The sequence below is a fragment of the Drosophila sulfurigaster genome, chromosome 2R (genome assembly GCF_023558435.1).
Source record: "Drosophila sulfurigaster albostrigata strain 15112-1811.04 chromosome 2R, ASM2355843v2, whole genome shotgun sequence".
NCBI classification, from domain to species: Eukaryota; Metazoa; Arthropoda; class Insecta; order Diptera; family Drosophilidae; genus Drosophila; species Drosophila sulfurigaster.
Window position 1 is genome coordinate 17393481 of NC_084882.1, and position 25710 is coordinate 17419190.

The 25710-nt window shown below is 39.8% G+C and overlaps 3 protein-coding genes and 1 long non-coding RNA gene across 9 annotated transcripts; 2 read left to right on the forward strand and 2 right to left on the reverse strand.

Moving 5' to 3' along the window:
* Positions 1–139: 139 nt before the first annotated feature.
* Positions 140–25691, reverse strand: LOC133837881 (probable serine/threonine-protein kinase DDB_G0282963). Of its 5 annotated transcripts, XM_062268790.1 has the most exons (7): positions 9619–10712; positions 6767–7695; positions 6073–6610; positions 5832–6009; positions 2093–4741; positions 1552–1938; positions 140–1490 (listed from the first exon to the last, which is right to left on the reverse strand). In XM_062268790.1, the coding sequence occupies exons 1-7, from the start codon at positions 10271–10273 to the stop codon at positions 1469–1471; spliced, it is 5358 nt and encodes a 1785-aa protein (XP_062124774.1). In that variant the 5' UTR covers positions 10274–10712; the 3' UTR covers positions 140–1468. The 5 variants fall into 5 exon arrangements, with proteins under 5 accessions (XP_062124774.1, XP_062124776.1, XP_062124773.1 ...); XM_062268792.1 differs by lacking the exon at positions 9619–10712 and adding an exon at positions 25543–25691 and having other exon boundaries at positions 6073–7695; XM_062268789.1 differs by having other exon boundaries at positions 2093–4708; positions 6073–7695; positions 9619–10713.
* LOC133837889 (uncharacterized) lies at positions 5369–6018 on the forward strand. 2 transcript variants are annotated; one of them, XR_009893879.1, is made up of 2 exons: positions 5369–5650; positions 5704–6018. It is a non-coding gene; the product is annotated as an uncharacterized LOC133837889 (long non-coding RNA). The 2 variants fall into 2 exon arrangements; XR_009893878.1 differs by having other exon boundaries at positions 5708–6018.
* On the reverse strand, positions 18734–25692 carry LOC133837885 (ubiquitin carboxyl-terminal hydrolase 12). The gene is made up of 2 exons (XM_062268799.1): positions 25543–25692; positions 18734–20508 (listed from the first exon to the last, which is right to left on the reverse strand). The coding sequence occupies exon 2, from the start codon at positions 20168–20170 to the stop codon at positions 18902–18904; it is 1269 nt and encodes a 422-aa protein (XP_062124783.1). The 5' UTR covers positions 20171–20508; positions 25543–25692; the 3' UTR covers positions 18734–18901.
* Positions 24572–25391, forward strand: LOC133837888 (uncharacterized). Its single transcript, XM_062268802.1, has 3 exons — positions 24572–24704; positions 24772–24848; positions 24905–25391. Exons 1-3 carry the CDS (start codon positions 24687–24689, stop codon positions 25215–25217), a joined length of 408 nt encoding a protein of 135 aa, XP_062124786.1. The 5' UTR covers positions 24572–24686; the 3' UTR covers positions 25218–25391.
* Positions 25693–25710: the final 18 nt, after the last annotated feature.

Sequence of the window (25710 nt, forward strand, 5' to 3'; positions counted from 1 at the left end):
GATACGCTGGTATTTGTGATAATTGGTCATTTCTCTTGGCCCTCGAAGCGAAGTGTTTGATTTGTATGTACATATACTATATAAATGATTATTTTTATATCTACAAATTTCTGTTATAATAAATAAAAATGGCAATTGATTTTGATAATACTTTTTCTTTATTAATATTTTTATTGATTTTTTTTGTGTGTTTTATACATTTTTTGTTGTCTGATTTTGTTGATTTTTTGTTTAGATTTAATATATATATTTTTATGTATATATATAATTATTTTTCCCGCATATCCTTATCGTGATACATCTCACCCGCAAATACAATACAATATGTGTGTGTTGGTTTGTATATATAGAAGATATACAATAAAAATGTCTATACAATTAAGGATACAAAAGTGGTTAAATTTAAGCTTAAAGTATAAATTATGTCTTCCAGTAATTAATAGCAAGAGTTGTTTCCGTTCTAGACACGATAGTTTGTTAGATAGATAGATAGTAGATGGATAGGATTAAAGTACAAATCATAGATAGTAATAGATTAAAGTATATAGTACAATTTGAAATCACTTTTAACTTAAGACTATGCAGCAAAAGCAGGTAATATAACCACGTCTCGCAAATAAAAACGCCAAATCATAAAAAAGAATCATATTTTGCAGTTGTGTCAAACAATAAAGTCATTAACAAAATCGCAGCTATTCGCAGTTTGAAAGTCTTTTGGAAATCAATTAATGCAAATCATAATGTCGCGGGGCTTAAACCATTTTCTAATCATTGTTTGAGCTCTTCATATTTCTCGCCTGGTAAATAATTATTTTGTTTATCCATATCATTTTCACTTTTGTTGTTGTCCTGATTCGTATTTACTCACACTATGTATTTCATGTATACGCATATTATATAAATTTTTGTCTCATATATAATATATATTTATGTATTGTTGTCTGTTATTGTATCTTTGATTAGCTAATGGAAATAACGTTTAAGTATGCGCTCGTGTTTCTTTGTGTTTGTGTGAGTGAGTCTCTGTCTGTATATATATACATCAAAATATGTTTTTTTAATTGCGGTTTTGTTTGTATAGTAATTATAAAAAAGAAATTTAGCTACCTTCCGCTATTGCAGTTCGCATTTTGCAACTTAAATCAATCAAAAAATACTAGCACTTGCGACTGACCACTGGCCGTTATTCTTCTGCTCCTTCGCTCTTCTCCCTCTGTCTATATCTCTCAGATCTTTCTCTATGTTTGTTGTTATCACTTTTTAGGCTGCCAAGGTCAGGCCAACTAAGCAGAAGAGCCGCACAAAGCCTTATAACTAGTTTTTATACAATGTCTCATTGTTCTTTGTTAATATGTTTTGAGTTTTCTTTTTTTGTTTTGGGAATTTGGATGTAGATGTGGATTGCGGATCTCGATAGAACGATATTGATCCCTGACTAATGCCAATTGTTGCAACGCCTGTGTTGATCCTAACGCACTCTTGAAGTCGGTCTGCAACAAAGAGATGTGAATATAGAGTATATAAAAAATAAATACAATTACATTTACTCACCTGGATGACTGGGCGACACTCTGTCTTTTGGGTGTATTCGGTGCGGTCGCCGCGGATCCAGCTCGACTTATTGGTGTGCGTGCACGACCAGCAGATGTGGGAGTGGTTGCTGTTGGGTTTGCTGATGGCGGGCCGGCGAGACTATAACGTTTCGGTTGCACAATGCGACTGGGCGATCGAGTGCTGCACTTGCCACTGCTAGCTGCATCCTGTGCGCTGCTGACTCTGCAGATTTGTGGGGAGGAGGAAAGATTAGCGGGCGAATTTTTAGATTTCGTTGTGACAGTCTTTGGTGCACGTGTCGGTGTGACGTTGGCTTTGGCCGCGGCCGTGACTGCGACACGAGCAGGAGAGGGATTCATATTGGTGACACTGGACCGAGGACTTCTGATCATGCCCAAATCATCATCAAAATCAAAATAAACATCATGCAGATCAAATGATACAAAATGTCGAAACCGAAAAGAAACAGAATTTAGCAAAAACATATTTCCAAAACCAAGAATTTCAATTAAATCGCAATCGATTCTACGACACTCACCTTCCCGCTGGATAGCTAACTGGGCGTGGTATGCGCGACTTTTGTGCTGAATTGGAAACCGTCGAGTTGGTTGACGTGGGCGTGGAGCCACCACTTTTGGTTGCATGCTCACTGGCCAACTCTTTGAGCATGCTGGAATCCTTGCTCATCAGCTCCCATTGGATCTGCAGCCGCTTGAAGCGATTCGTCTCAATCTTGCGCTGCTCCTGCACATCCAATGTCTCGCGTCGCTGCAGCGCCGCAATGGAAATGTTCGGCGAATTGGGCGGCGTTGAGAAGCGTTTGGCGTGCTGCTGCTGTTGCAGCTCCGACTCGGTTGCGGCTGCAACGTCGTTAAATGACACCTTCTTCTGCTGGCTAAGTACACGACTGACCTCCTTCTTGAGTGCCGCCGCATCGTATTGCACCTGCTCACCGGAAGACTCTAGAATCGACGCAATCTCCGCGTAATACTTGAGCTCGGAACGCGGCAATGAAGCGAGGAAATTCTCAGCCCTGGCACGCGCATCGAGATCCTTGCGCGACAATCGCTGCTTCGTTGGCGGCTGTGTCTGCACCGCATGCTCCTCCTCTTCAAAGACCTCGGCCAGCTCGTCCGTGGAGCCGAGCGCATAGTTGTAGGGCGGCTCCTGTAGACTGCGACGCTTCTCCAGCTTGGTCAGCTGCTGCGTTTGCTTGGCCTCAATCATGGAGTTACGCTTGGATCGCGCCTGCGTCGAGTTCGCTTTGCGTAGAATGCTGCGCGGCATGGGATGCGATGGAGTGTGCGGCTGACTCGACTGTCGGCTGGCCGGGCTCATCTCTGCACCCGAATCCATGCGCTGTTGCTCATACTGATACACGTACATTTGCTTGAGCGGATCGGCATCCATTTCGGAGTCGGTGAGCAGCGTGGACGAGCCACGATAGCCGGAGCTGGGGGGTTGACTAGAACCCGAACTGGATGCCTCATCCATGGTCTGTTGGGTCTGCTGCTGCTGCAAGTTCTTGGCACAATCGCATACATTCGACCGATTGCGGCGAATGGGCGGCGACATACAGAAGAGTGGTCGCTGCGACAGCTCCGCATCCAGTTGCCCGGATATCTGTCGCACCTCAGGAATGTGTTGCAATCGCCGGCGATACTCCACGGGCAGCAGCGTAGCCAGAGAATGCCAGTCCGCAATGTGCTTGTAGTCTAATGTCTTGAACATTTCCTGCTCATTGATGCTCTGGCTGCTGCGTTGCTTCTTCAGCGAACCACTCGAGCTGGAAATGCCGCCAGCATTCTCCAGTGTCATCTTATAGTTGAACGGCGAGAAGATAACCTCGGTGCTGGTGTTGGTCTTCACAAAGCCGAGATCGGGCAGCGCATAGTTCGGATAGATGACATAGATGGGTGCCTCACGCTGCTCGCCCAGGTTGTGCAGCTTTGCCAGAAACGAGGGCGGCACACACTTGTATCGCTCACTCAGACTGCTGCGTGTGGTGCTCAACGAGCCGCACGATGTCTGCATCGAGCGGGTTATCATCTCCGAGCTGGAGGCGCACGACAGTGGACGTCGTGACTTGGCGCCGAGTGGCACCTGAGTCAGCTGCTCCGAATTGCTGGCCTCCGACGAATGTTGGCTGCATTGCGTTGACGTCTGCGTCTGTGTGTTGGCCGCCAGCTGATACAGTTGGGGATTCCGCAGTGGCACGCTGCGTCTCCGATGGGCCGGCGAATTGGTGGCCGTCAATGATCCCGTCGAACTAGAACTGGCGCCATCATCGTAGAACACTGCATCGCAACGTGTGCGCAACTGACGCTTCGGCGTAGACGCTGCCTCCGCCTCATCGTAGTGCTCATCGTCCTCGTGCCGACTCACCGCCGAACCCTTGCCCGAGTCATTCATGCTCTTCTTGCGCAAACGCTTCTCCAGGGAGCTGCTGCTGCAGCTGGAGCCGGCGGCATCGCTGGAGGGCCAACAACCGGAGGAGACGTCCATGCTGGTCAGAGCACAGGCTTGTGCCTCGTCTGGGGCGCCGGTGCTGCTGCTGCTGCTCTTCTGCTTAATGAATAGCTTGACTAGATTGAAGGCGGCCGGATTGGAGTTGCCCGACGACGCCGAGCCGGAGATGTGTGCTTGCGATGCAGCCGACGAGGACAAAGCGCAGCTGCAGCGATGCTTGTGCCGATGCGAATGATGATGATGATGTTGGTGTTGCTGATGCTGCGACTGTTGTGGCGTTGGCGTCGCTGCATTCACCAGCTCTTTGTGCTGCTCCGACTGATCTGTTGACTGCTGCTGCTGCTCTTGTTGCAAGCGCTCTGATATGGACACACTGATCGAAATGGGCATCTGGCACATGGGCAATAGGTTACGGGAACGCGACGTGCACGACTCCATGGTCGATGTGCTTATGGCCTGCGACACATTCAGTGGTCCCGACTGATCCTCGTCCTGTTCGCCACTCCCACTCTGTAGCTGTTGTTGCTGCTGCTCGCGCTCTCGCTGCAGACGATCGCTCAACGCAATCGCACGCTGCAGATTCGGCAGGCTATTGCTCTTCCTTACGCTGCATTGCGGCATGTGGCGTGTGAGTGTGATTGTTTCCGTCGCTGTGCCATCGTTGTTGTTGTTGCCCGACGGATACCTGCGAGCGGGCGAGACAAGGAGAAACGAGCGTCTTTACAACACATCGCAGACACATCGAGTGTGTGTTTTTTTTTCACATTACAAATTGTAGTTGGCGGAAATTTTGCAGGATTAATTTGTTGGGCGGCAGCGCATCGCAGTTGCGGTCTAATCTCTAATTTCGTGACTGCCTGACGGACTTCAGAAGTTAATCCCTTTAGCGCCATATGGCGCTGACTTACAAGCAAATATAAACATGGAAATTTTACGATAAAGATGGGAAACCGTTGCAGAAAACTATGTCGATTATTTATGCAACTATTTTTATATGATCAGTGCTAATAAGTGATACAATCTATTTCAGAGCTAAACAAGTTGTTATAGAAAGCTAATAAGAATATTTGCTTTTTAACTGAGTCATAAGTACCTCACTAAATATAATATTTGGATTTACTGAGTAAGAATGCATGTTAAACGCTAATGAAATGACTTTGCCTTATCGTAATTTAATTTGAAAACATTGAACCGAAGGTATATTTATAAAGTCAAATATAATGAATTAAGAAACTCAACAGATAAAGTTAACTAAATATAAGTACTCAAAAGAAAATCAAGAAATGTTTAGATATTTCAAGCAATTGATTTCAAAACTTAAGCAGGCAAAGTTAATGAATTTAAATGTTTACTAAACGTTAAACAATCGGAATAGCTAACCAAAATTCTATTTTAGCTTGGTTTTCTCTTTAAAAAAAATCTACATTTTTCGCTTTGCAAATTTCAGCTGGCATAGGAAATGAGAGCTTGAGGTCAATTGTGCCAAATGTGCTGCTTCAGCAAACGCATATTCATATCTAATAAATGCGGTGGCAGACCCCTTGTCGAATTTAAGTGAGCGAAGGGGTTGTGTTGAGGGAAAGGGGGTCACAGAACGATGAGCTGCGAGAGCTGTTTCTCATTTTGAGTGTGTGCCACATAAATGAAAGCTAATTGAAATAAATTGAAATGACCTCTCAGTCAGTTGCAGTTTAATCGAGCAACGAGGGAGGAGAGAACATCCGCAATGCGAAGCTGGACAGCCCAAAAAACCAATCTCTCTCTTGAGTGAGTGTGTTTTTGTGTGTGTTGGGGCACTTTACACTTACCGTTGCAGCTGAGCTTTATTTGGGGCCCGATTGGGCGACTGGCAGAGCAGCTGAAAGGATTGTGCCGATCGTGACATGGATACCTCCAGGGCCTTGTTACGCTTCACAATGTCATCCAGATTGCTGTGCAGATTGATGCAGTTCTGTTTGTTTCTCGCTGCAATGTCGCATGGTTCCGCTATAAACATTCAAATTATATTAATGAAAATACACTAGGAATTAATAGCAGGGGTAGACTTACCGTAGAAACTGTCGTCGGAGTAGAGAACGCTGCCCTCGAATGCGATGGTATAGTTGTCCTTGTTGCAGGTGAGTATAATGTCGCCCTCGTCGGGATACGCATCCATATCTAGAGAGTCCACTGAGATGTGCGACTCCTTGACCGGTGAGAAGAGCAACTCCGATTTGCAGAAGGAGTTGTCGATGAGCTCATTTGTTGATGTTGTTGAGGTTTGCGACATGTTGTGCGACATCTGCTGCATGTTGCACATCATGTTGCTCTGTTGCTGCTGTTGTTGCTGCTGCTGCTGTTGTTGTTGCTGCTGCTGTTGTTGGAATATCAATGATTGTTGCAGACGACTGTTAACACCGCCCAGACTCTTGCAATAAGCGGGCAATTGTGAAAGCAGCGAATGTATGTCCTCAGTCCGGAAACTCTCCATGTCCGCCTCGGCGAGATTGGCATCCAAATTCATGGCCAAATCATCGTAGTAAAGGGAGCTGAGTACGCTGCGCTGTAGACCGCCGCAACAATCCCGGTAACCGTAGTCCAGGAACCACTGATAATCGGAATTGTCGTGAGTAAAATCTTGCGACGAGGCCAGCGAACAATTAATATTGTTGCCACCAACATTACCACCACCACCAACAGCTGAGACGCTACCAAGTATACCACCACCACCACCATTGACACCACAAAGCATCATACCACCTACCCCATGCTGCTGCTGCTGGACAGGCTCATTGCTGCGGCCACCAGGCGTTGTTGCATTGCTGTTGTAATCGGATTCGGGTGTTGCCACATTTGTTGCCGCCATTTTTTGCCCCTGTTGTTGCTGCTGCCCAAATTGCTGTTGCTGTTGTTGATGTTGCTGATTGCCGGCGTTCCACACAAAGTTATTGTTGTCCAGCTCGTCGTAATCGCAATCGTCGTCAAGGAACAAACTGTTGCTATTGCTGTGTGTGATCACGCTGCTGATGTTGCTCACCTGCTCGTTTAATATAATGCTACGCAGGGCGCTGTTATAGCGATCCAAATTGCTCAGCACAATGGCCACATTCTGTTTGAGGCTCTCTTCGCTCAGTTCCTCGGCTTCGGAGGCTAAACTGGCATCCCGCTCACCATCATCCTTGAGCTCCTGTTGCAGTTGTTGCAGCTGCTGCTGCTGGCAATATTGCAAGTGTTGCTGCTGCAACAGGCGATCGTTCAGCTGCTGTTGCTGATAGCGTTTGCCAGCCGTTGTTGCATGTGCAGCAAACAGCGAATTGTTGGGGCTATTGAGGGGCTTTCGATAGTGCAGCGGGGACTGTGGTGCCGACCCGGGGCCGCTGACGCTGGCCAAGATTGTGTTGTATGCAGCCGTGTTGCCGTTGTATTGCTTAACACCACCGACTGGCAACAGTTGTTGCTGTTGCTGTTGGGTTAAGTTTAAAAGCAGATGGGGATGCTGTGATGGGGTGTGATTTTTATTCTTATATGGCGTATGAGTTGCGGGTGAGTTTTGTTTAGATAGCGGTTTAGATAGCGATGTATTGTAGTGATGTTCGTTATGGTTGTTGATGTGGCTGCTACTGTTGATGTTGCTGATGTTGTGGTTATCGATATTTGTTGAGAATTCTGTCATGCCACGTCGAAGTTTTAATCCTGCAAGCAAATCAAAAGGAAAATTCAATCAGATGTTGAAACGTAATAAAAATCTAGCTTGATTAAAGCCTTGAATCAATAAATATATAAATTTAGATTTAAACATTAAACAATTATTTTGTTAAGGTCCTCTTTAACTTTTCAATGTTTTTTCCCCAATTAATAACTATAACGACAATTATATGTTAGACTACTTTAAAAATTTAAAAAAAAAAATAATACTAAAAAATATACAAATTTAGTATAAGATGCAGTCAATTAGTAAATCAGTCGCAGCAGTCAGTCAACTTGCCACAATTCCATTAAAATTACACACACGTATTTTCTACTAATACGCATTAGCGTGCCGCGCGTTTTTAAGACATAAATGTGACAATTTCTTTGCCGTCTCCATGGAGCATGAAATGTTTCAATTAACTTTTATGATTCGAAAGCAGCGCAGCCTGGAGAACTTGGCACTAAAGTAGCTCACATTATTCCTTATGCCCAAGTATAGGCAATAGGCCCAAGGCTATGGCTATAGGCATTATTTTTATACCCGCGAGATTTTTACGACTCAGACCCCGAGGACTGAGAAGGGACCTGGCACGGCCTATCAGCCCATAAAAATTTCACTACGGGCTGCTCGCATGTTTTTTTTAACATTGCATCGTCGCGTTGCACATGCAACTGTCTTGGCTTTTGGTCGCCCAATTAAAGGTTAAAGTTTAAGCAGTTACGTTGCAATGTCGTGTCAAGCGCCGGTAACTTTCCCCAAAAAAGAAAGAAATGCAGCAAATAAAAAAAACAAATTTCCAAACCGAAAATGCCGCAGTGCCATCGACTGCACACGACTTTACATACAAGAATATCTTTAGATGAGTCTCGGTATCTTTTTTGTCGGGCATTTATAATTAACTTGCTGTGTAAACAAATGTTTGAATTTTGGGGGAGAGAACCTCCCAGAAAGTGCGACAGCGTCTCCTGAAAGTTTCTCAACTGCATGTCACTAAACCTACTAGAGAGCAGTTTAATTATAGCAAGTGGATTTTTGTTTAAAGACAGACTTTATAATTATTTTGAATCCATTAAAACTTCTCGGAATTGTATTAAAAAAAAAAAAACAGAGCTTGGCAGCTATTTAATGAGTATCATAGAGAATAAACTTTACAAAATGCATTTTCATTTGAAGAAAATTCAAATATACATTGTTGTCTTGAAATTTATACTTGTAATATATTATATTTGGAAGAACTGCAATTTCTCGATTTGTTTTAATTAAATATACAAATTTTCATTATTGAGTCTTCTAAAAAAAAACAAAAATAAATCAAGTGACAAGCTCCTTAAAATATATCTAGGAGATGTCAATCTAGCAGAACTATTTTCATAAACTTATTTTTGTTTTAATATACATAAGAAATACAATTAATTAAGTTGATTTAATGAAATATAGATTATTTGTCTGCTTTTCTATGCTCACTCTCTTCAAGTATCAAACAAGTGACAATCCCTATAAAATACTTCCTCACATCCCCCTGCATTTGAGAGCAAGACCAACGCGTGAGCTTATAGGCAAATAAAATGCTGAGTAGCCATACAAAAGACACTCTTGGGTGTGTTCGTATGCTTAATAGGGTATTATGAATACAATCACACTCAACACTCGCATGTCTGGCAATTTGAGTTGAAGAGTTGAGTTGTGTTGAGTCTGTGTTGTGGAGCTCGGTTGGGTTTCATTACGATCAATTATGGACGCAATTGAAGGTTGTTGGAAAGTGGAGCTTAACAAGAGATAATATTGGTAGAGCTTTTTGACAAAGTAAATATTTGAAAGGGGAAGCAAAAGGCGAGGTGGATAAACACACAATTAACTAAATTAAAGTTTACTTTAAGCTTAAGCGAAAGACGAAAGTCGAGAGACTTCTTTTTGAAGCTGCCCACCTTGAGTGTTGCTGTTGTTGTGGTTGTTGTTATTGTAATTGTTTCTGTTGTAATTAATGTTGTTTTTGTTGCGATTGTTATTGTTGTTGTTCAAATAATCATTGTCATTATTGTTGTTGACATATTGTAGCTGCTGTTGTTGTTGCTGCAGGCGTTGTTGCATTAAATACTGTTGATTGCAAGTCAAGCCTGCAGTTGTTGTTGTTGTTGCTGCTGCTGTTGTTTTGGGCAACACGACGCCCTGTTCGCGTAATTGCTGTTGTAGGCGTCGTCGCTGCAGCAACTGTTGTTGCAGCAACTGCAATTGATGCTGCTGCATGTGTTGATAGTAACGTATCTGCTGCAATTGCTGCGGTGTTAGGCCCATGTTGCTATTGTGCTGTTGTCGCTGCTGTTTTTGTTGTTGCTGCTGTTGTTGTTGTTGGGGTGCATAATAGTTCTCCTTGGAAGAACTGCTGCTGTCACAGCCGCTGCTGGTGCTGCTGCTGTTGCTGGTGACAGCAACATGTTGCCAGCAAGGCATTGTGTTGCCGTTGTCATCGATGTGGGGGCAGCAATCAACGCCAGCTGTGGCGCAGGCCGGGCAACGTTGCCGTCGTTGCACTTTGGAAATGTCTACGAATCTCATGATGAACGCTAAAAGAAGCAACAACATCGAGTTGCAAGTGCGACCATCAAATGTTGCTGCAACAAATGTTGCCTGTTGCTGGAACTGACGTCGACGATATTTCTGCTGTTGCTGCTGCGGCTGCTGTTGTTATTTTTGGCCCGATGATTGTTTCGACCAACGCAGTTTGCTGCTGGAAAGTCTCTGTTGTTGTTGTTGTTGCTGGTTTCACTTGTTGCCAAGTTGTTGGCGTTTTCGGGGCAATTGTTATTTATATTTATATTTTTGGATATTGTCTTGTTTTTTAAGGGTTCAACTCTATTGATTGTTTCCACATTTTATTTTAGTTGCCGATCGTTTTTGCTTTTCATTTACATTTCCATCTCGATGCACTTTTCATTTTGATTTCAACGTAAAATTTGTCTATTTTTAAATATTGTTTTGCTTTGCTTTATGCGTAAGTTTTCTCTCTTTCTCTGTCTCTCAATCTGTGCGTGTACAGTCACAAAGTTAAGTTTTATAAATACACATGCACATGCACATGTATTTATATTTTTTTCTTGTTTTCTCTCTTTTCATGTTGTAGCGCGAACGCATATAAAACTTATTTATGAGTTTTTCTGCAGTCCCAACGAAATGTTTTCATAAGCTAAACACAAATTCTCAATCATTTTTGGGGCTTTTTCCAACAACTATTTGGAATTTGGAAGCAGCGTTCAGATTAAAAACTTTTCAAGGCAATGGGTAAAATGACACGATTTTGAATGGATTTCATGCAGAGATAGAATGAATCATTCTGATAGTTCAATTTATTGTTGGCAGCCGAAGCGAAATTTGATTAGGAGATTGTAAAAATCTTGGCAATCAAAGCAAAATTCAATATATAAATCTCAGACAGAATCTCTGAAGATTGTAGAAATATCACATATATTTTTTTAAATATTTAAAAATGTGAGAAAATATTTTAAATATTTTTTGATACACCTCATATATTAAGAGTTTGCAAATTTATAATGCAACTTTCAGCCTTTGTTCACAACTCTTGGGTTTCATCCCAAGGCAAATGCAAATATCGATTCCAGTTTCGTGTGGCAACCGCTGCAAACTGGCCGTAGGTGCCACATTTAGGGGCAGTAGCCTACTTTCGAGTGGCATAAATTGCGCTAAATCGGCCGGAAAAAGGAAATGTAAATCAGTTGCAGTTGTGGCTCGCCTTGTGGAAACCTTGGAAACCTTGTTGCAACCACAGCCAAGTGATATTAGTCAGTTTATTTGTTTGCTGTGGGCTCGTCTATAATTAAACCAAAAGACTATTTGGCTAAGTTCATTATTAAGCAGACCAGAGGCAACGTTTTCGTGTGTGATATATTGTCACAATATTTGGCTTTGCAATTGAAATGTATTTAGAGCATAAGCAGAACGAATGCGAATAAAGCGGCAAGCATAGTCAATGTCGCCAACAAAGACAAGGTGCCAGGTGCTTTGACATTTTTGATGTATGACATCAGCAGGAATATAGAAAAGATATGCAGTATACAGTCGATACTATAGTAAGTAGTTATAGATAGATATAGAAGATGCAGACTTGCGTGTGCTTTGCTTGCTTTTGGGGGTGCTTTCAAGGAAAAGAAAAGACTGTGGTCTCAGACACGCCCCACATAATTGCCGCACAAAGGAAGCAGCGAAAGTCCTGCCGAGACAAGGAAGCAGACAAAGCAAGTAAGGGAATATCGAGTGGTGGTATCACGACTTAAACGGAGCGCAAACGCAAAAAACTGCTTGCAACAAGGAGCTGCCTCATTATATGTAACTGTGTGTTTGTGTGTGTGTGTGTGGCAACAACAATAGAAGTGGCAGCAGCAGCAGCAAAATGGCTGCCGATGGCCAAAACGAGTGTGTTGCAAGTGTGAGGTTAAGCTAACTGGCAGCTTGCCAAGAGCAACGCAACGTAATAGCAAAAGCGAGAGCAGAGGATGGGAGGGAGCACGTTGAAGCATCTTTTGCACACTCAATCGATAAATTCAATGGCTGCCGCCAGGCTAGTTGTTGCAAGTAATCATAAACAGGCAAAACGCATTCGCATTCGCATTCGCCACATTCGCACTCGCAAACCGAAGTGAACTGTACTCGTTTAGCGTTTGGCATTTGGCATTCAGTTTACACCTTGGCTGGAAATAGATGTGGCACGAAGTGCGTGCTACAGTTGCAGCCTCAACTCAAGGTACCGCCTGTTGGCAATTAAAATCGAGTGTGTGTGCGCTGTTGTTGCCACATGTGCCACGTGAAGTTCAATCACATTTTGAACTTTTTTACTCGCTGGACCAAAATGTGCATTTCTACGGCGCGTGCAACGCACAGAGGCAGAACTTTCAGTTACTTTTGGGTTTTCTGGCTGACGTCAGGGCTCGCGAATAAACTGCAAGCTCTCTATTCTGTTCTGCGGCATGTGGCATGCTGCGTTTTAGTTCAACGCACTTGTTGGCCTACATTGCAGTTGCAGTTGCAATTGCAATTGCATCGCTGCCTCTCTTCGTCGTCGTCTCTTTTTTCAGACACAATTAAATAAGCCAGCTAGAAAATTTATGCATCGATGCAAGTAGAAGTGCCAAAGTTTCTGTAGTTGCAGTTGTTGTTGCATCTATTTTCTAGCAATTGCAATTACGAAATCACTTTGCGTGTAATGCGGAAGTCATCTAAAAACAAATGAAAACAGTGTCGATTTCTCTGAACAATAAAACGAAAGCAAATTGCAGCCAACGGCTTATCAGTGTGGCAACATTTTTGATTTCGAGCTGATAAGATAAACTAAAGCGCTCGCTGTCAACTAGTAAAACAGGCACGAGTTTAAACGAAGTATTTGATAATGATAGAAATGTGTAGTAGATATAGTAGCTATAGCAGCTGGCTGGGGTGATTTCATTTCCAAATGCAGCAAATTTATAACAAAATTTGTGACATTTCCAACATTTCTTTCGATTGCAGTCACAAAACAGTTTGTAATCAGCTAAATAAGTTCGTCAACCGGTGACAGTCTGGAGCGATAAGGGGCTGAAAGGGGTCTTTGTTACATTTGCACACAGCAGATGAGTTGCAAACACACACACACAGAGAGAGAGACGCACTAGAGTCGCGAAGATGGTGCGTCATTTTTTTAGCATGGCAATTGTATCTTGCGGATAACAGACTCCGGACTCCGATGTGGCGTGATGTTTGCCAGCACATACGCACGCACGCATTAATTATCCTTCATTAAGAGCACAACGCAAGTTTTTAACTAAAGATACAAATGTATCTGCCATCAAAGTATTCGCTTTGTATATATAAAAAAAGAGCACACTACACACACAGTGAAATATACTTGAAATTAAATCAGTTTTCACAGCGAAACACACGACAACGACGCGCCGCACATTTTCACGGTAGCACAAGCCCAAGGAGACTGATGGAAAATAACGCGAGCGAAATGCGACGACTACAAAGCGACGACCGCTTCGACGATGTGCGCCAGCCAGCCAGCAGCAATCTCTCCCAGCTGCCTGTCTCTCTGGCCTTTGTGCATGTGTTTGTGTGTGTGTGTGTGTGTGTGTGTGTGTGTGTGCTTGGGGCGCCTCCCAGGCCAAATGCAAACGAAAAGAGCCGAAGCAAATGGAGAGTGCTTGCTGTGTGACGTTGCGAGTGGAGCGCATTCGATGCCATGATTATACAATGTGCAACAGAATTAACCCCAAAAATACATTTATTGTAAAAGTTCTTGTGTGTGTTCTTTGCACAGACATGTGTTAAATTAATACACTTGATAGTGAATATGATTTTGGACTCTCCCACAGACAAATGAGGCAAACGATAAACCATTTGCTCAAGTGGCAAAACAAAAAACCCTCATTTAGGTCAGACAAAGAGGGAGAGAGGGAGCGTTTGTTCGGGGGTGTAATGAGTGCAGCCAGTGGCTTCCGGCAGGATATATACCCGACATAAGATCGTGATCTGATAATGCGCATGTGCGCGTGCCATGACTCAATAAACATCTGCGGCGCAGACACTTGAGGGGGCACGAAGTGGGTGCAAGTGCCTCATTAATGATGGGAAGCGAGCGCACAAGACTGACTTTTCCTAATAAAACAATTACAAATGCGCATAAATTGTGAAAAGAAACTCAATAAGGGCAAACACGCACTCTTACTCTCAGTCGACGTCGAAGTTGAAGTCAAAGTCGTACGTCATTGGGAAATAAATAAACAACTAGACCCTCCACGATCGACATTATCAGTCACAACGAATAACAAATAGCATAACAGTCAAAGAGCACAAAAATCGAACTAAAGCATTCGGCTCGCAACAACTTGTGTGTGTGCAATAGATACAAAAGTATCTCACAGCTACAACATATCAAAAAAAATTTACAAAGCAACAATAATCATTTCAAGAGCGCAAGAGTTTGTTTACAATCAAAGAAAAATATCTCGCAACTGCGAAAAAGAATAAATAATTCAATAACAACTAGTATTGAAAGAGCAGAAATATGGAAATGAGTTTGCCAGCGAGAGCAAAACTTTGTTTACACAGATAAAAAAGAACTCAGAGAGTGAGCTGAAGAACATATCAGAATATGTAGCATAACAACACTTTATTTTGCTATTTTTTTTCGCTTTTTTCATCGAGAAATAAAAACAATTACAATGCTCTTATTTCATTCTTTCATTCAGATACAACAGAGAGAGAGAGAGAGAGAGGCTGCTACAGCGCCAGCAGTTGAGCCCCCAGGGTGAGGTCACTTTCATAATCCATAAATTGATATATATACATATATAATGGATATGGCAGACACAGCAGCCAGACAATAACGAGAGCAACTGACAATTTATTTACGTTAATAAATGATACGCATCTACAACTCAACGAGTGAAAATAGCGAGACGGAGAACAAAGAGAAAAGCACAGCATGCTTTTAGGTGGCATACAAAAATAAAATGAGAGCAGCAAAACCATACTAGAGTTTGGATTAACAAATGTTAAATTCGAATATGAAATGGATTAACAAATTTTGTATTTCAATATGAAATATAAACATTAATAAGAAAATTTAGGAATAATTTAAAATTAGTTCAGCTTTCAAGTTTTCACTGTATTTAGACACATTTATTGGCTTGGCAACTTGGTGCCTTACTTATAATCGAGTTTCGTTTTCCCCAATTCGATGACTCATCAGCTGCATTTCACAGTCATCTATGAACAATTTCAGTTTCATTTCCCTGATGCCCCTGACACTGTAGCCGCTGTCTTTGCCTCTGCCTCTGTGTTTTAGTAAATGGCGACATAACGAAGGCAAATTAGCGCACAAATTTTCTCGACCACCCTCGGCTTCTGTTGCAGAACATGGAGGCAGGCTTGTGGCCTCCTACTTGCCAGCCAGCGCGTTTTTAATTGCCTCGCACAAAAATAAATTGCTGAAGTAAACAAAAGCAACGCCTGCCACCGCATTCGAATGGTGTTTGCGGTTGGTCAAAGTTTTCACATTGCGCCAACGCCGTCTATAGTTACTAATCCCCAAGAGGTCAGATTGTAAATAAAGAACTGTTCCGTCAGTTTTGTTTCCTCAATCAATGTGCAGAAAAGAAATGAATAATTTGTATCAAATAATAGATGAAAATGTTAGGCAAATTATGCAGAATTTAATGTTAACAGCTTTTTAAGCACTTTATTAGAATATAATATACATATGAGAACCTGAAGAAGCTCTATAATGCTCTGGCTATATACAATATTATAGGTGAAAATAAAAATAATTACTTGGTTTATAAAAATATAAATTTTATTTTTATCTAGTTTAGAGTTGTATTAAGAATTTATCCCGCATTTTGAGCCAATATAGGTAGCTTTTAATAGCAACAGAAGTTTGCTCTTTTAATCACTTTATTAAAATATAATTCATTGTTGTTATCATTTTCAAGAAAATATGTTTTAGTTTCAATCAGTAAAAATAAATTAAGTATTATCGAATTTACATTAAAAATTGGCCACGCACTTTACGGAAATAAAGAAAAGTTTAAATTATGTATATCAACATGAAATTTATATATAACTTTTGCGTCAGATGCCAAAGGTTTCGAGTTACAGTCAAGCGGCGGATGATAAATGAGCTAATGCGTTCTGCTCTTAAATATTTTATGGCGACAGGCGCACTTGAGAAAGATATTTAATGACATATTTAATATCATAACGGATCGTAATGATGTCAGCGCCCAAGAGAAACGAATTCCGCTTACCGCTTTCCCACATTCCCTCTCGCTTTACGACTCTTTGGCGATCAAACAAACAGCCAAAGGGTGATCTGCCCCAGTAGACAACGCCACATGTGGCAAACAAGCTAATTAAGGGCGTGTTGTTAAATTGATGCTTCTGTTTATACTTGCAACATTTTTACATTTGCTCGCCAAGAACTACTCGCTGCTTGTCGGCATTAATAAAATCGTTACCAAATTACTTTGTTGTCCATGCAACATTTCAATTAAATCACAGCTGATAATAGATGCGCTTGTCAATTTGGAAAGTCGAGACAGTGTGGCAAATGTTGCAACATCGCTTGACATATTCCTGTTGGTAGTCAGGGACACTCACACACACAGTTGCCACATGCTGCAGGCAGAAAAACAACAATATGTCACATGTCAACTGGCATATTGTTGTCGATAGCGTAGCAAACACAACACACGCCGCATATCCCATGTCCCATGCCACATGCCACACAAAATACCAAAGATATTTCCCATAAAGAAATTGCGCAAAGTATTTTTTGTTTGGCATCAAAGTGAAAGTCATTTGCCATCCATCCGCCGACAACTGAAAAGTGCGTAATAACCGGGTACTTACGAGTCTGCGCAAAAGAGCACTCACTCATACCCACAACTCGCACTCACACTCACATTCAAACCTGCACTCGTCGTCATCGTCATCAATGCGGAATAGTCTAGCCGGTCCATAAGATAAACCTAATCAATCCAGCGCCGCGCCGCGCCGCGGGACCAACGCAACGGGGCGGTGCAATTACAAGGCGACTCAACAACATGACAGGCAACAAACCCAACTGGCAACATATGTCTGCAACTGCAACATCGATTGTCATTTAGCGACAAATATGCATACATGCACTGTGAGAAAATTCCCAATGTGAATTCAATTTGTATGAGAAATCATTTCAATAATAGTTGTCAATTAAATAAATCTATAAATAAATTATGTCCAATAAAAAATTATAATTAGTAGGCTACTAAATAATATGATCATTTTATGTATAAATAAATTTCGTAGGTACTAAATAAGATGTAGAATATGTTTTAAAATCAATAGAATAATTATTTATTTTAAATAGGCATACAAATGCATAAATTATCAGGCTTACAAAATTAATCCTTTGTTTTTAATAAATAAAGTGCTGTATGTATTTCAATAATTGCTTTACTTTTGTATAGTTTATTATTAATTAGTGAATGAGTGATGCGTTGAAAATATGTCAATAAACAGAATGTCAATATAATAGTCAGTAAAATTAATCTATGAATAAATGGTTGAAATAATATAATAGGCTCCAAACACTTTGAAGGTAAGATCATTTTTTAACAAATGAATAAAACGTTGAATCCATTTTCAAACCTATACTCTTTCTTTAAGTGTAGTTCAACTAATTGGCCGTCATTTTCAATGACTCTTCGAATCCGTGGCAAAAACAAAATACAACCAAAATATTTCAACAGACTTTCGACCAGTTTTTGCAAACATTTTTATTGGAATTTTGACGTGTAATTTGACATAGGAGATTTAAAGATGAATAATACCAAAAAAACAACAAACAAATAAAAATAGTCATTTATAAAATGGGTAATAAAGCGTAAAAAAAAATATGCAATTACGAAAGCCAAAGTCAATTTCAATTGCTGGCGCAAAAAGTCGTAATTTAATTTAATTCAATTTGCAAACTTCATAGTATAAACAAAGTGCACGTAATTGATCAGTTTACTGTAAAAATGCTAATGCAAATGCAACAATAGCATCACACATTGCAGTTACTGTTAAATTGTTTAATTGTTGATAAGAATTTTAATAATAATTATACAGCTCCATTGAAATGTTTGATGATGTGGCTCGTTAGTGGTTAGTGACATGCTTGAACATGTATCACCATACTTCTTGAGGTTAAACCTGTTGCAATTGATCGTGTGATAAGCACATGATCAGCGAGTGACTCAAGCTGGGAGACCACCCACTAAGGCACACGTAGCACCTTTAACTCTAGTCTATAGTTTTGTAACTTGTCGGATAATTCTATTGAAATGTAAAACTTGTCAATTGCACTGTGAATTATTACTAAGTAGATTATAGACCTGATGCCTGAATGGGAAATTCATTTCGCGTAATATTCATTTACCTCGTTGCCAACAGACAAGCCCCCAACTGCAAAAAATAACTGACCTAGCGCAAAAGTGGTGAAATAAATTCCATATATTATATAAGACACGCCTTTTATCATAGTCGTTATTTATTATTGAATAGTAATAGTCGTAAAATGATTAGCTTAACATAACATTTTTTGCGTTAAATTGTATAGGAAATATGACAATATTGAGAACTTATACAAAAAAATCTTTAAAAATTAAAAACCTATGGGGAGCAAAAGATTCCATTCTATGCGGCGCAATCGCGCGACTGATAAAACAGTATATAGCCAGTCTCCGATGACTTGTGTATGTCCGAGGTAAGGCCATAGAAATCCTCGATGGTCGATGCCTCAATTTTATCGACCATGTCATCGTCGAACAGCAACCACAATCCATGGCTCTTTACAATGCTAATATAATGACCGCGATTCGGTCCAGATCCACAGTGAATAACTACGGCGGTCAGATCATACAGACGATCCGGATTCACGGCATCATCGGAGGTGTTAAAGAGCCGCAATTCCAACGGAAAGACAACGCGATGCGACACCTTAATGTGACGATTGAATTGCTCCATATACTTGAATCGCTTCAAATGCAGGGCCAAGATCATCGGCAACTTCTTCACGCGCATGCGCTTCTGTGCCTCCTGGTAGCTGCAACAATTGTCGCACTTGAATTTGTTGTCCGAACAGAGCGTCTCAGTGTTGCTGAAGCAACGCAAGCAATGCGTAATCGAGGTATTCTGATCCACGTCCACCTGTAGATCAAAGAAGTTCTCATCCTTGCTGCTCACAGTCTCACAGTTGAGGCAACGTGTCTCCGATGTCAGAATTCCCTGGAAGATCTCATGCACCCAGGTTGGTTCTGTGTTAGCGCCATTACTTTGGGTTATTGGCGTGGTTGTGGCTGTAAGGCTGCCATTGCCATCGAGGACACTTGTGGTGGCACTCAACGAGCCGGTCGAGTTGCTGCAATTTCCATTGGTGGCTGTCGAATTCGAGGTCGAGGTTGATGTTGAATGCGATGAATTGGAATTCGAATTGGATTTCGTTGTGGTGGCAGCGTTGGTGTTACTGCTATTGCCTGCTGCAGCTGCTGTTCCGCCATTTGCCGCCTTTCCTGTACGCTCGGCCAGTATGATCTCATTGATGTGATTGATCAGAAAGTTGAGAAATTCGTGGGCATCCTGTTGCATGTAGTTGTCAAACTCCTCCTTCTCCTTGCGTAATCGCGTTATGAACTTCTTGGGCGCGATTGAGCCAACTTTCTTCTTTTGCGTGGCAATGCTGTAGAAGAGATCGGCGAGGCACGACAACAACGTCTCTTTGGGCCGCTTGTTCTTGGCCTTGTATTCGAGCACTTTCTCGCGAAAGGGCTTGCAGAAGTATAGGGCCTGTAGCACCGAGTTGCTGTAGCACGTGTTCCCAAAGTTAACCAGCCCAAAGTAATGCTCATTCGGCGGAAACAGATCGGAGCCAATTTCGCGCTCCAGCTGCGAGACGTTGGCGCCCATGGTAGCTACAGGGGCTGCCGCGGCACAGCGGTACAGAAAGCCCCACACCGTGTATGGCTTAGTGTTGATAGTTGTTATAGGCAGAGTACGAGAAGTAGAGTGGTTGGTGGTTGTGAACGGTTGTGATTGCTTGGTGGTTGGTAGTAGTAGTAGTAGTAGTACTAGTTGTATTGTTAGTTCTACGATTTACCGAGATATGACTCAATCGACAAGTATCATAGGAGGAGCGTTTGGCTCTTCTTTCTTAATCTTTTGCTTTCTGTACTTATGTTTTTGGATTTTCTATAGAGATTCTGAATTATTGGGTTGACAGATGCGCAAAACACTTTTCTATTTGTCTGAAAATAAATAATTTTGAAGAGGGGATACACGTGAGTTTCTTTCGCATAACACAAACGACAAAATTATAAAAATATTCTAATGTTTTTTTTTGTTTGCTGTCACTACATTCGCTTTTCTCTTTCGTCTCATGTGTATGTGGCATGTGTGGCGACATTAAAAACTAAGCAATTAACATAAAATATAACTAAAACAAAATTTGTTTTCTTTCTCGAAAGTAATTCCTCAATTTGATCCCCTCTCCAAATTATTTTCAAACAATTTCCAAAGTGTTTCACCGGCGCACAAAAGGTATTTACACAATTTTAGGATCACTTTTTGCATGAATTGTTCACAATTTGTATTCAAATGTATTCGTAAATTAAAGAAAATATGTTCTTTGTTTTTTAATTAATTGAATAAAAATATGTTGAATATCTTGATGATTAATATTGCATTTAGTTAGAAATAGTATTAATCACAACACATTACACTGAAACGCCTATGCAATGTTATCCATAAACGAACTAAAAAGATTCTCAAGTGGTCACGACCCTCTTTTTCAAATGACGTTTTCGAATAAATTTCATATTAGTTACACGATTAACGAGATCGGATGGACAGGTATAAATTTATGCTATATTCTTACTACATTTAAATTAATTCAACTGCCTAAGACAATATAATATGATATATTGCTAATTCGTTCGATCTCAAAGATAACTCTGTTTGTCTTCTTCTAGCTTTTCTTAAAAAGGTACACCCCTTTTTCCCAGCTCATATCTTTATAAATATGAATCACTTTTAACTAGTAGTCATCGTCATTACACCACCCGATTTTGCATGTTTAATTGGACCATTAACAATTGATTGTATCTAGTGGCTAAATATAGTGATATTTTTATGGCGATCCACGGCTTGACTCGGTAACTTTTCTAAAAAATCTGTTAGAAGTGCGCTGGGAAAATTCCGCAAAGCCACAACGATCCAATGACGTGCGCTGGTCGTGTGCCAATGGCAATGTACCCGACGCCCAGCTACTGTATAAAAGCCGAGGCCGAAGTATTTCTAGACATTCAGAACACAATTGAACGCCAAGACAATAAGAACTTATACAGAACACACGTAAACCCAGCAAAGGATAAGAAAAAGCCACCTCAAATAATTTGGATTTAAAATCCGAGAAAGAAACTAAGCGCCAAAAGAGCATTAAAAACCAATCAAGGATACTAATCAAAAAAATGTACTTGATTATCTTCAAGTGAATCCCACAGCAATTTAGAAACACCTTCCTAATATTTTTGGATTGTAATTAAAAAAAAAAACCGCCAACACCAGAAAGAGCATCAAAAACTTATAAAGGACTAGCAACTTCAACAAGCCTTACTTGACTCTTTGTAACTAGTTCACCGACTACACCAAGTTGGAGTACCTTTTTATTACCACTGCTACTGAAAACCTTCAAGCTGTCGCACAGAACGGAACTCGTACTCTTCATGCAAACAAACGATATCCAGTGGAGCCAGTGAATCGCCTATCGGCGAAACTACTTAAGATTCTCACACAGTAATTAAGGAGAAATTCACTATACCAAAGAATGTTTGTTTGCTTCTGCCTAGCCATATTTTAATATTAACTATTTATTACATTACTGTTTAATCTAATTGTAAATTGTACAAAAGTTAACCTACACAGATTTTATGGAAAAATGTCAAGCTTATAATATTAATTTTACGGATAATTTAATAAAACACTAAAAAACAAAACAAAAATGTCCTTTATTTTTTATTTCTATCGAATTATTTATCTATGAAAAATTATTTTTTTTCTCAGAGCTTATATTAGATGGATTGCTTGATTATTAAAACTTTTATACTTGCTTTAGTGAATACGTTTAAATCCTTATGGATATGAAATCAGAACTATAAAATTTGGAATCTGAGTTTTCCAAGAAATTTGCAAATGGTGACTAAAAGGTGATAATTTAAAGAATTTTTAAAAACCTAAAATGTATTCATAAAACACTAAAATAATTAAATAATTTTATTCATTTCATTTTATTTATCTTTACGAAATTATATTTTTCTTCAGAACTTATATGAAATGCATTTATATATAACATATTTTATAGTTGCTTGAAAGGATACGTTTATTTGCACATGGATATTAAGTCAATTCTATAAAAATTTGTTTGTACATTTACAAGAAAATTGTGTCTGGCCACGTCGAGATTTGGTTAGATTTTCCCTTAATATGTTGAATAAATGGTGTGGACTAAATAGATTTTCAATAATTAAAAAAATTGAAAAGAAACAAAGCCATATTTTTTCTAATTAATTATTCTTGGGCACATACATTTTTCTGAAGAAGTTTACTTGTTACAATGGATACTTTTAAATCCTTATAATACTAAATACAAAGCCAATTTTTTAGATAAAGATTTAGTTGGAAGTAAAAGAATGTCTTTCCGACAGACAAAATAAAATTCTTTCAATAAAGGTAAATAAAGAATTTGCGAGGAATTTGCTTAAGGCCACATGAATATTTGGTTAGATTTCCTTTCCCGAATTCGAATAAAAATGTGTACTCCCTAAAAATATTTTAAGGAATAATAACAGCACTAACCCCTAAAATAGTTTTTAAATAGTTAAATTTCAATAATTGTGAAATTCGCTAATGGAAAATTAAGCAAGGTTAGAGAACCTTACTATTTGAGTTTAAAAGAAAATATCGTGGAAAATACTATTATTTAAGTGAGTTATTTTAAATATATTTAATTATTTATCACGAAACAAAAACTTTCTTTTTTAACCCGTCATACTATGAAATATCCACAAATTAGTTGAATTTCGTACAGTATTGAATAAAAATGTGCCTCAAAATAGATCAATACTAATCGCATTTTACCCAATAATCCTAATTAGGATGATGAACTTTTCCCCATCACTTCTGTGACAAATCACCCGCTGATGTTGATACAAAACGCCCAAGCTCGATTGTAAAATACAAATGCAATAATCACAGATCAGTGGGTAATTTCTCGCATCGATAACTAAGCATCATTGAGTATAAAGCTCTCGGCAAAGTGAGATTAACAAACAGTACGTCTGTAAAAATGCAATCGATTGTAAGTGGCGGAATGTGAAGTCAACTATGAAGCAAATAATAACAACCAGTTTAATTCCTTTAGATTATTTCTATCTTTCTGCTGGGATTGTCGTTCATCGGGGCATATCCAATACTGGAAACAAATGTCTATCAAAGGATAAATAGCACAACTTATGGACAAGGAAAAGATCAGACAGCTCTACACATAACAACTCTTGAAAAGGCTGCAAAATTAGAGCATAACCACACAATTCAATCAAAAATGTTAATACTGAAAAAGCATTCCACAAAGTCAATGAATGATACCGTTGAAATGCCAATCTTCTGCAATTTTACAATATCTCTGATGGGCGCGAATTTAACTAAAGCAGTGCGAATAACTCCTAGTGAAATACCTATAGTGGATATAAATAATAAAAAAAAAGGTGCCAACTAATGATACTAATATAATGCCCTGCGGATTCGACACTAAATTAAGCGCAACAGCTCTAAAGGTGATTGCAGGTGGTTAAGTTTACATTAATTATTGTAATTTAGAGAATCAATTAATAATAAAGTGCACTTTGAAACACACTTCGAGGGGGGACTCCCTTGCGAATACGAATTTAATTGATTTCAGATCTCAATCCATTAGAGATATAGATTAACAATTGTCATACTTAATTAGCAACTGTTTGTTATTTAAAGTTTTGGAATATTTTGCGAAGTTTTCCAAAACTGCTACACAGATTGAAAATTTATGTTGCAAAGCAGTTGGACGGCAATAAAATTGGCAATTAGTGTCAATCATCATTGCCACCGGTTGCATGTAATTATGAATTAAAGCCAATAACAGTATTTGAATAGAAAAGTGTCTGACTGAAAACTGGTTTCTCCGTAAAACAAATAAATAGTATGGATTCGTTCATTCAATACTTTCATATAGATTCTCATGTGGGATTCTCAAAGTTCTCAATTGCATTTCTGATACCGGTTAAACTTGTTTCCAGATACGGAATTGCCTAGCGCCAATATATCGTTGACTATATATATAAAATATAGTTGGGAGTTCTGATGCATTCAACAGTGCACTCTGAGAGCTCAAACTAGAATGATCAAAGTCATCACGGTAAGCAATTTCCTTGGAATACTGTGAAATATCTTTCGGATTGTTCATCAACTTTTACCTCTTGCAGTTTCTGTGCTTCTTCACAGTGCTATGCATTTCCATAGATTTAAATGATGCAGCAACCAACGTATTCTACGTGTTCCAGTAAGTTTTGAAAGAAAAGGTATATAAATCATTATCTAATTTTTTATCCATTTCAGCATTAAAGAAGTACCAAAGGTCCGAAATGTAACAAAAACAACAACAGACAGTCCCTTCAACAATACCAAGGACGACGACGTTGAGATCGAGACCAACACGGAGTCATCAACTGAGACCGAAGAGATCATCACTGGCTGGCGAAGTTCGCTCTTTTTTGCACCCAGCAATGACTCTGAAACAGGGGAAACACTGTTTGAGGAGAGAGCTGATTTCACCCACGATGAAGATGGATATCAAGTTAAATATAATGTCAGCGAAGTACTCGTTGACGATCGTCTGAGTCCAACGCTTCTCAAAGTGATCACGGGCTAAAAACAAGTATTATTTAATTGAACGAATAACCGTGCAATTTAATCCATTTGTGTAAAACACCAAAAAATATTCATATATTTCTTAAATATCGACGATGAAGCTGTGAGCGTTTATTATGGATAGTCAGCAACCAAGTGTATTTTATAAAATCATTAAAGAATATTCCCTCTAACATTGACAAACAATCTTATTAAGAACGTGTGACCATGAGTTCAGGCAGATTATCAACTACGTTTTTCCTCGCAAATTGTTCGAATATTCATTCACTTAATCAGTACAAGTAATTTCTACATATCTTAAAACATGAAATTTGCTAATTTCTTACCGTTTGCAAAGTTTCCTTTTGTTGTGCTCTTGTTCAGAAAATTCCTCTTGGTTTAAGGTATAACTTCGCAGTTGATGCTATTTCTAGTCCACACTTTTAGGGCAATCAAAGATGCCAGCACTACAAAGTGTTTTAGAAATGTTGAAGAAGAAGGGTTTCCTGTAAATA

Bases quoted from the DNA above. Each gene is read 5' to 3' on its own strand.
- LOC133837881 (XM_062268788.1), bottom strand. From the start codon at position 10,273: ATGTTGTTGCTTCTTTTAGCGTTCATCATGAGATTCGTAGACATTTCC. The intron at 7,696-9,618 runs GTGGGCAGCTTC...ATTTGCTTGCAG, and splicing joins CAACAACAGCAACACTCAAG to GATTAAAACTTCGACGTGGC. The intron at 6,010-6,072 runs GTAAGTCTACCC...GAATGTTTATAG, and splicing joins CTCCGACGACAGTTTCTACG to CGGAACCATGCGACATTGCA.
- LOC133837885 (XM_062268799.1), bottom strand. From the start codon at position 20,170: ATGGGCGCCAACGTCTCGCAGCTGGAGCGCGAAATTGGCTCCGATCTG.
- LOC133837888 (XM_062268802.1), top strand. The intron at 24,849-24,904 runs GTAAGTTTTGAA...TATCCATTTCAG, and splicing joins AACGTATTCTACGTGTTCCA to CATTAAAGAAGTACCAAAGG.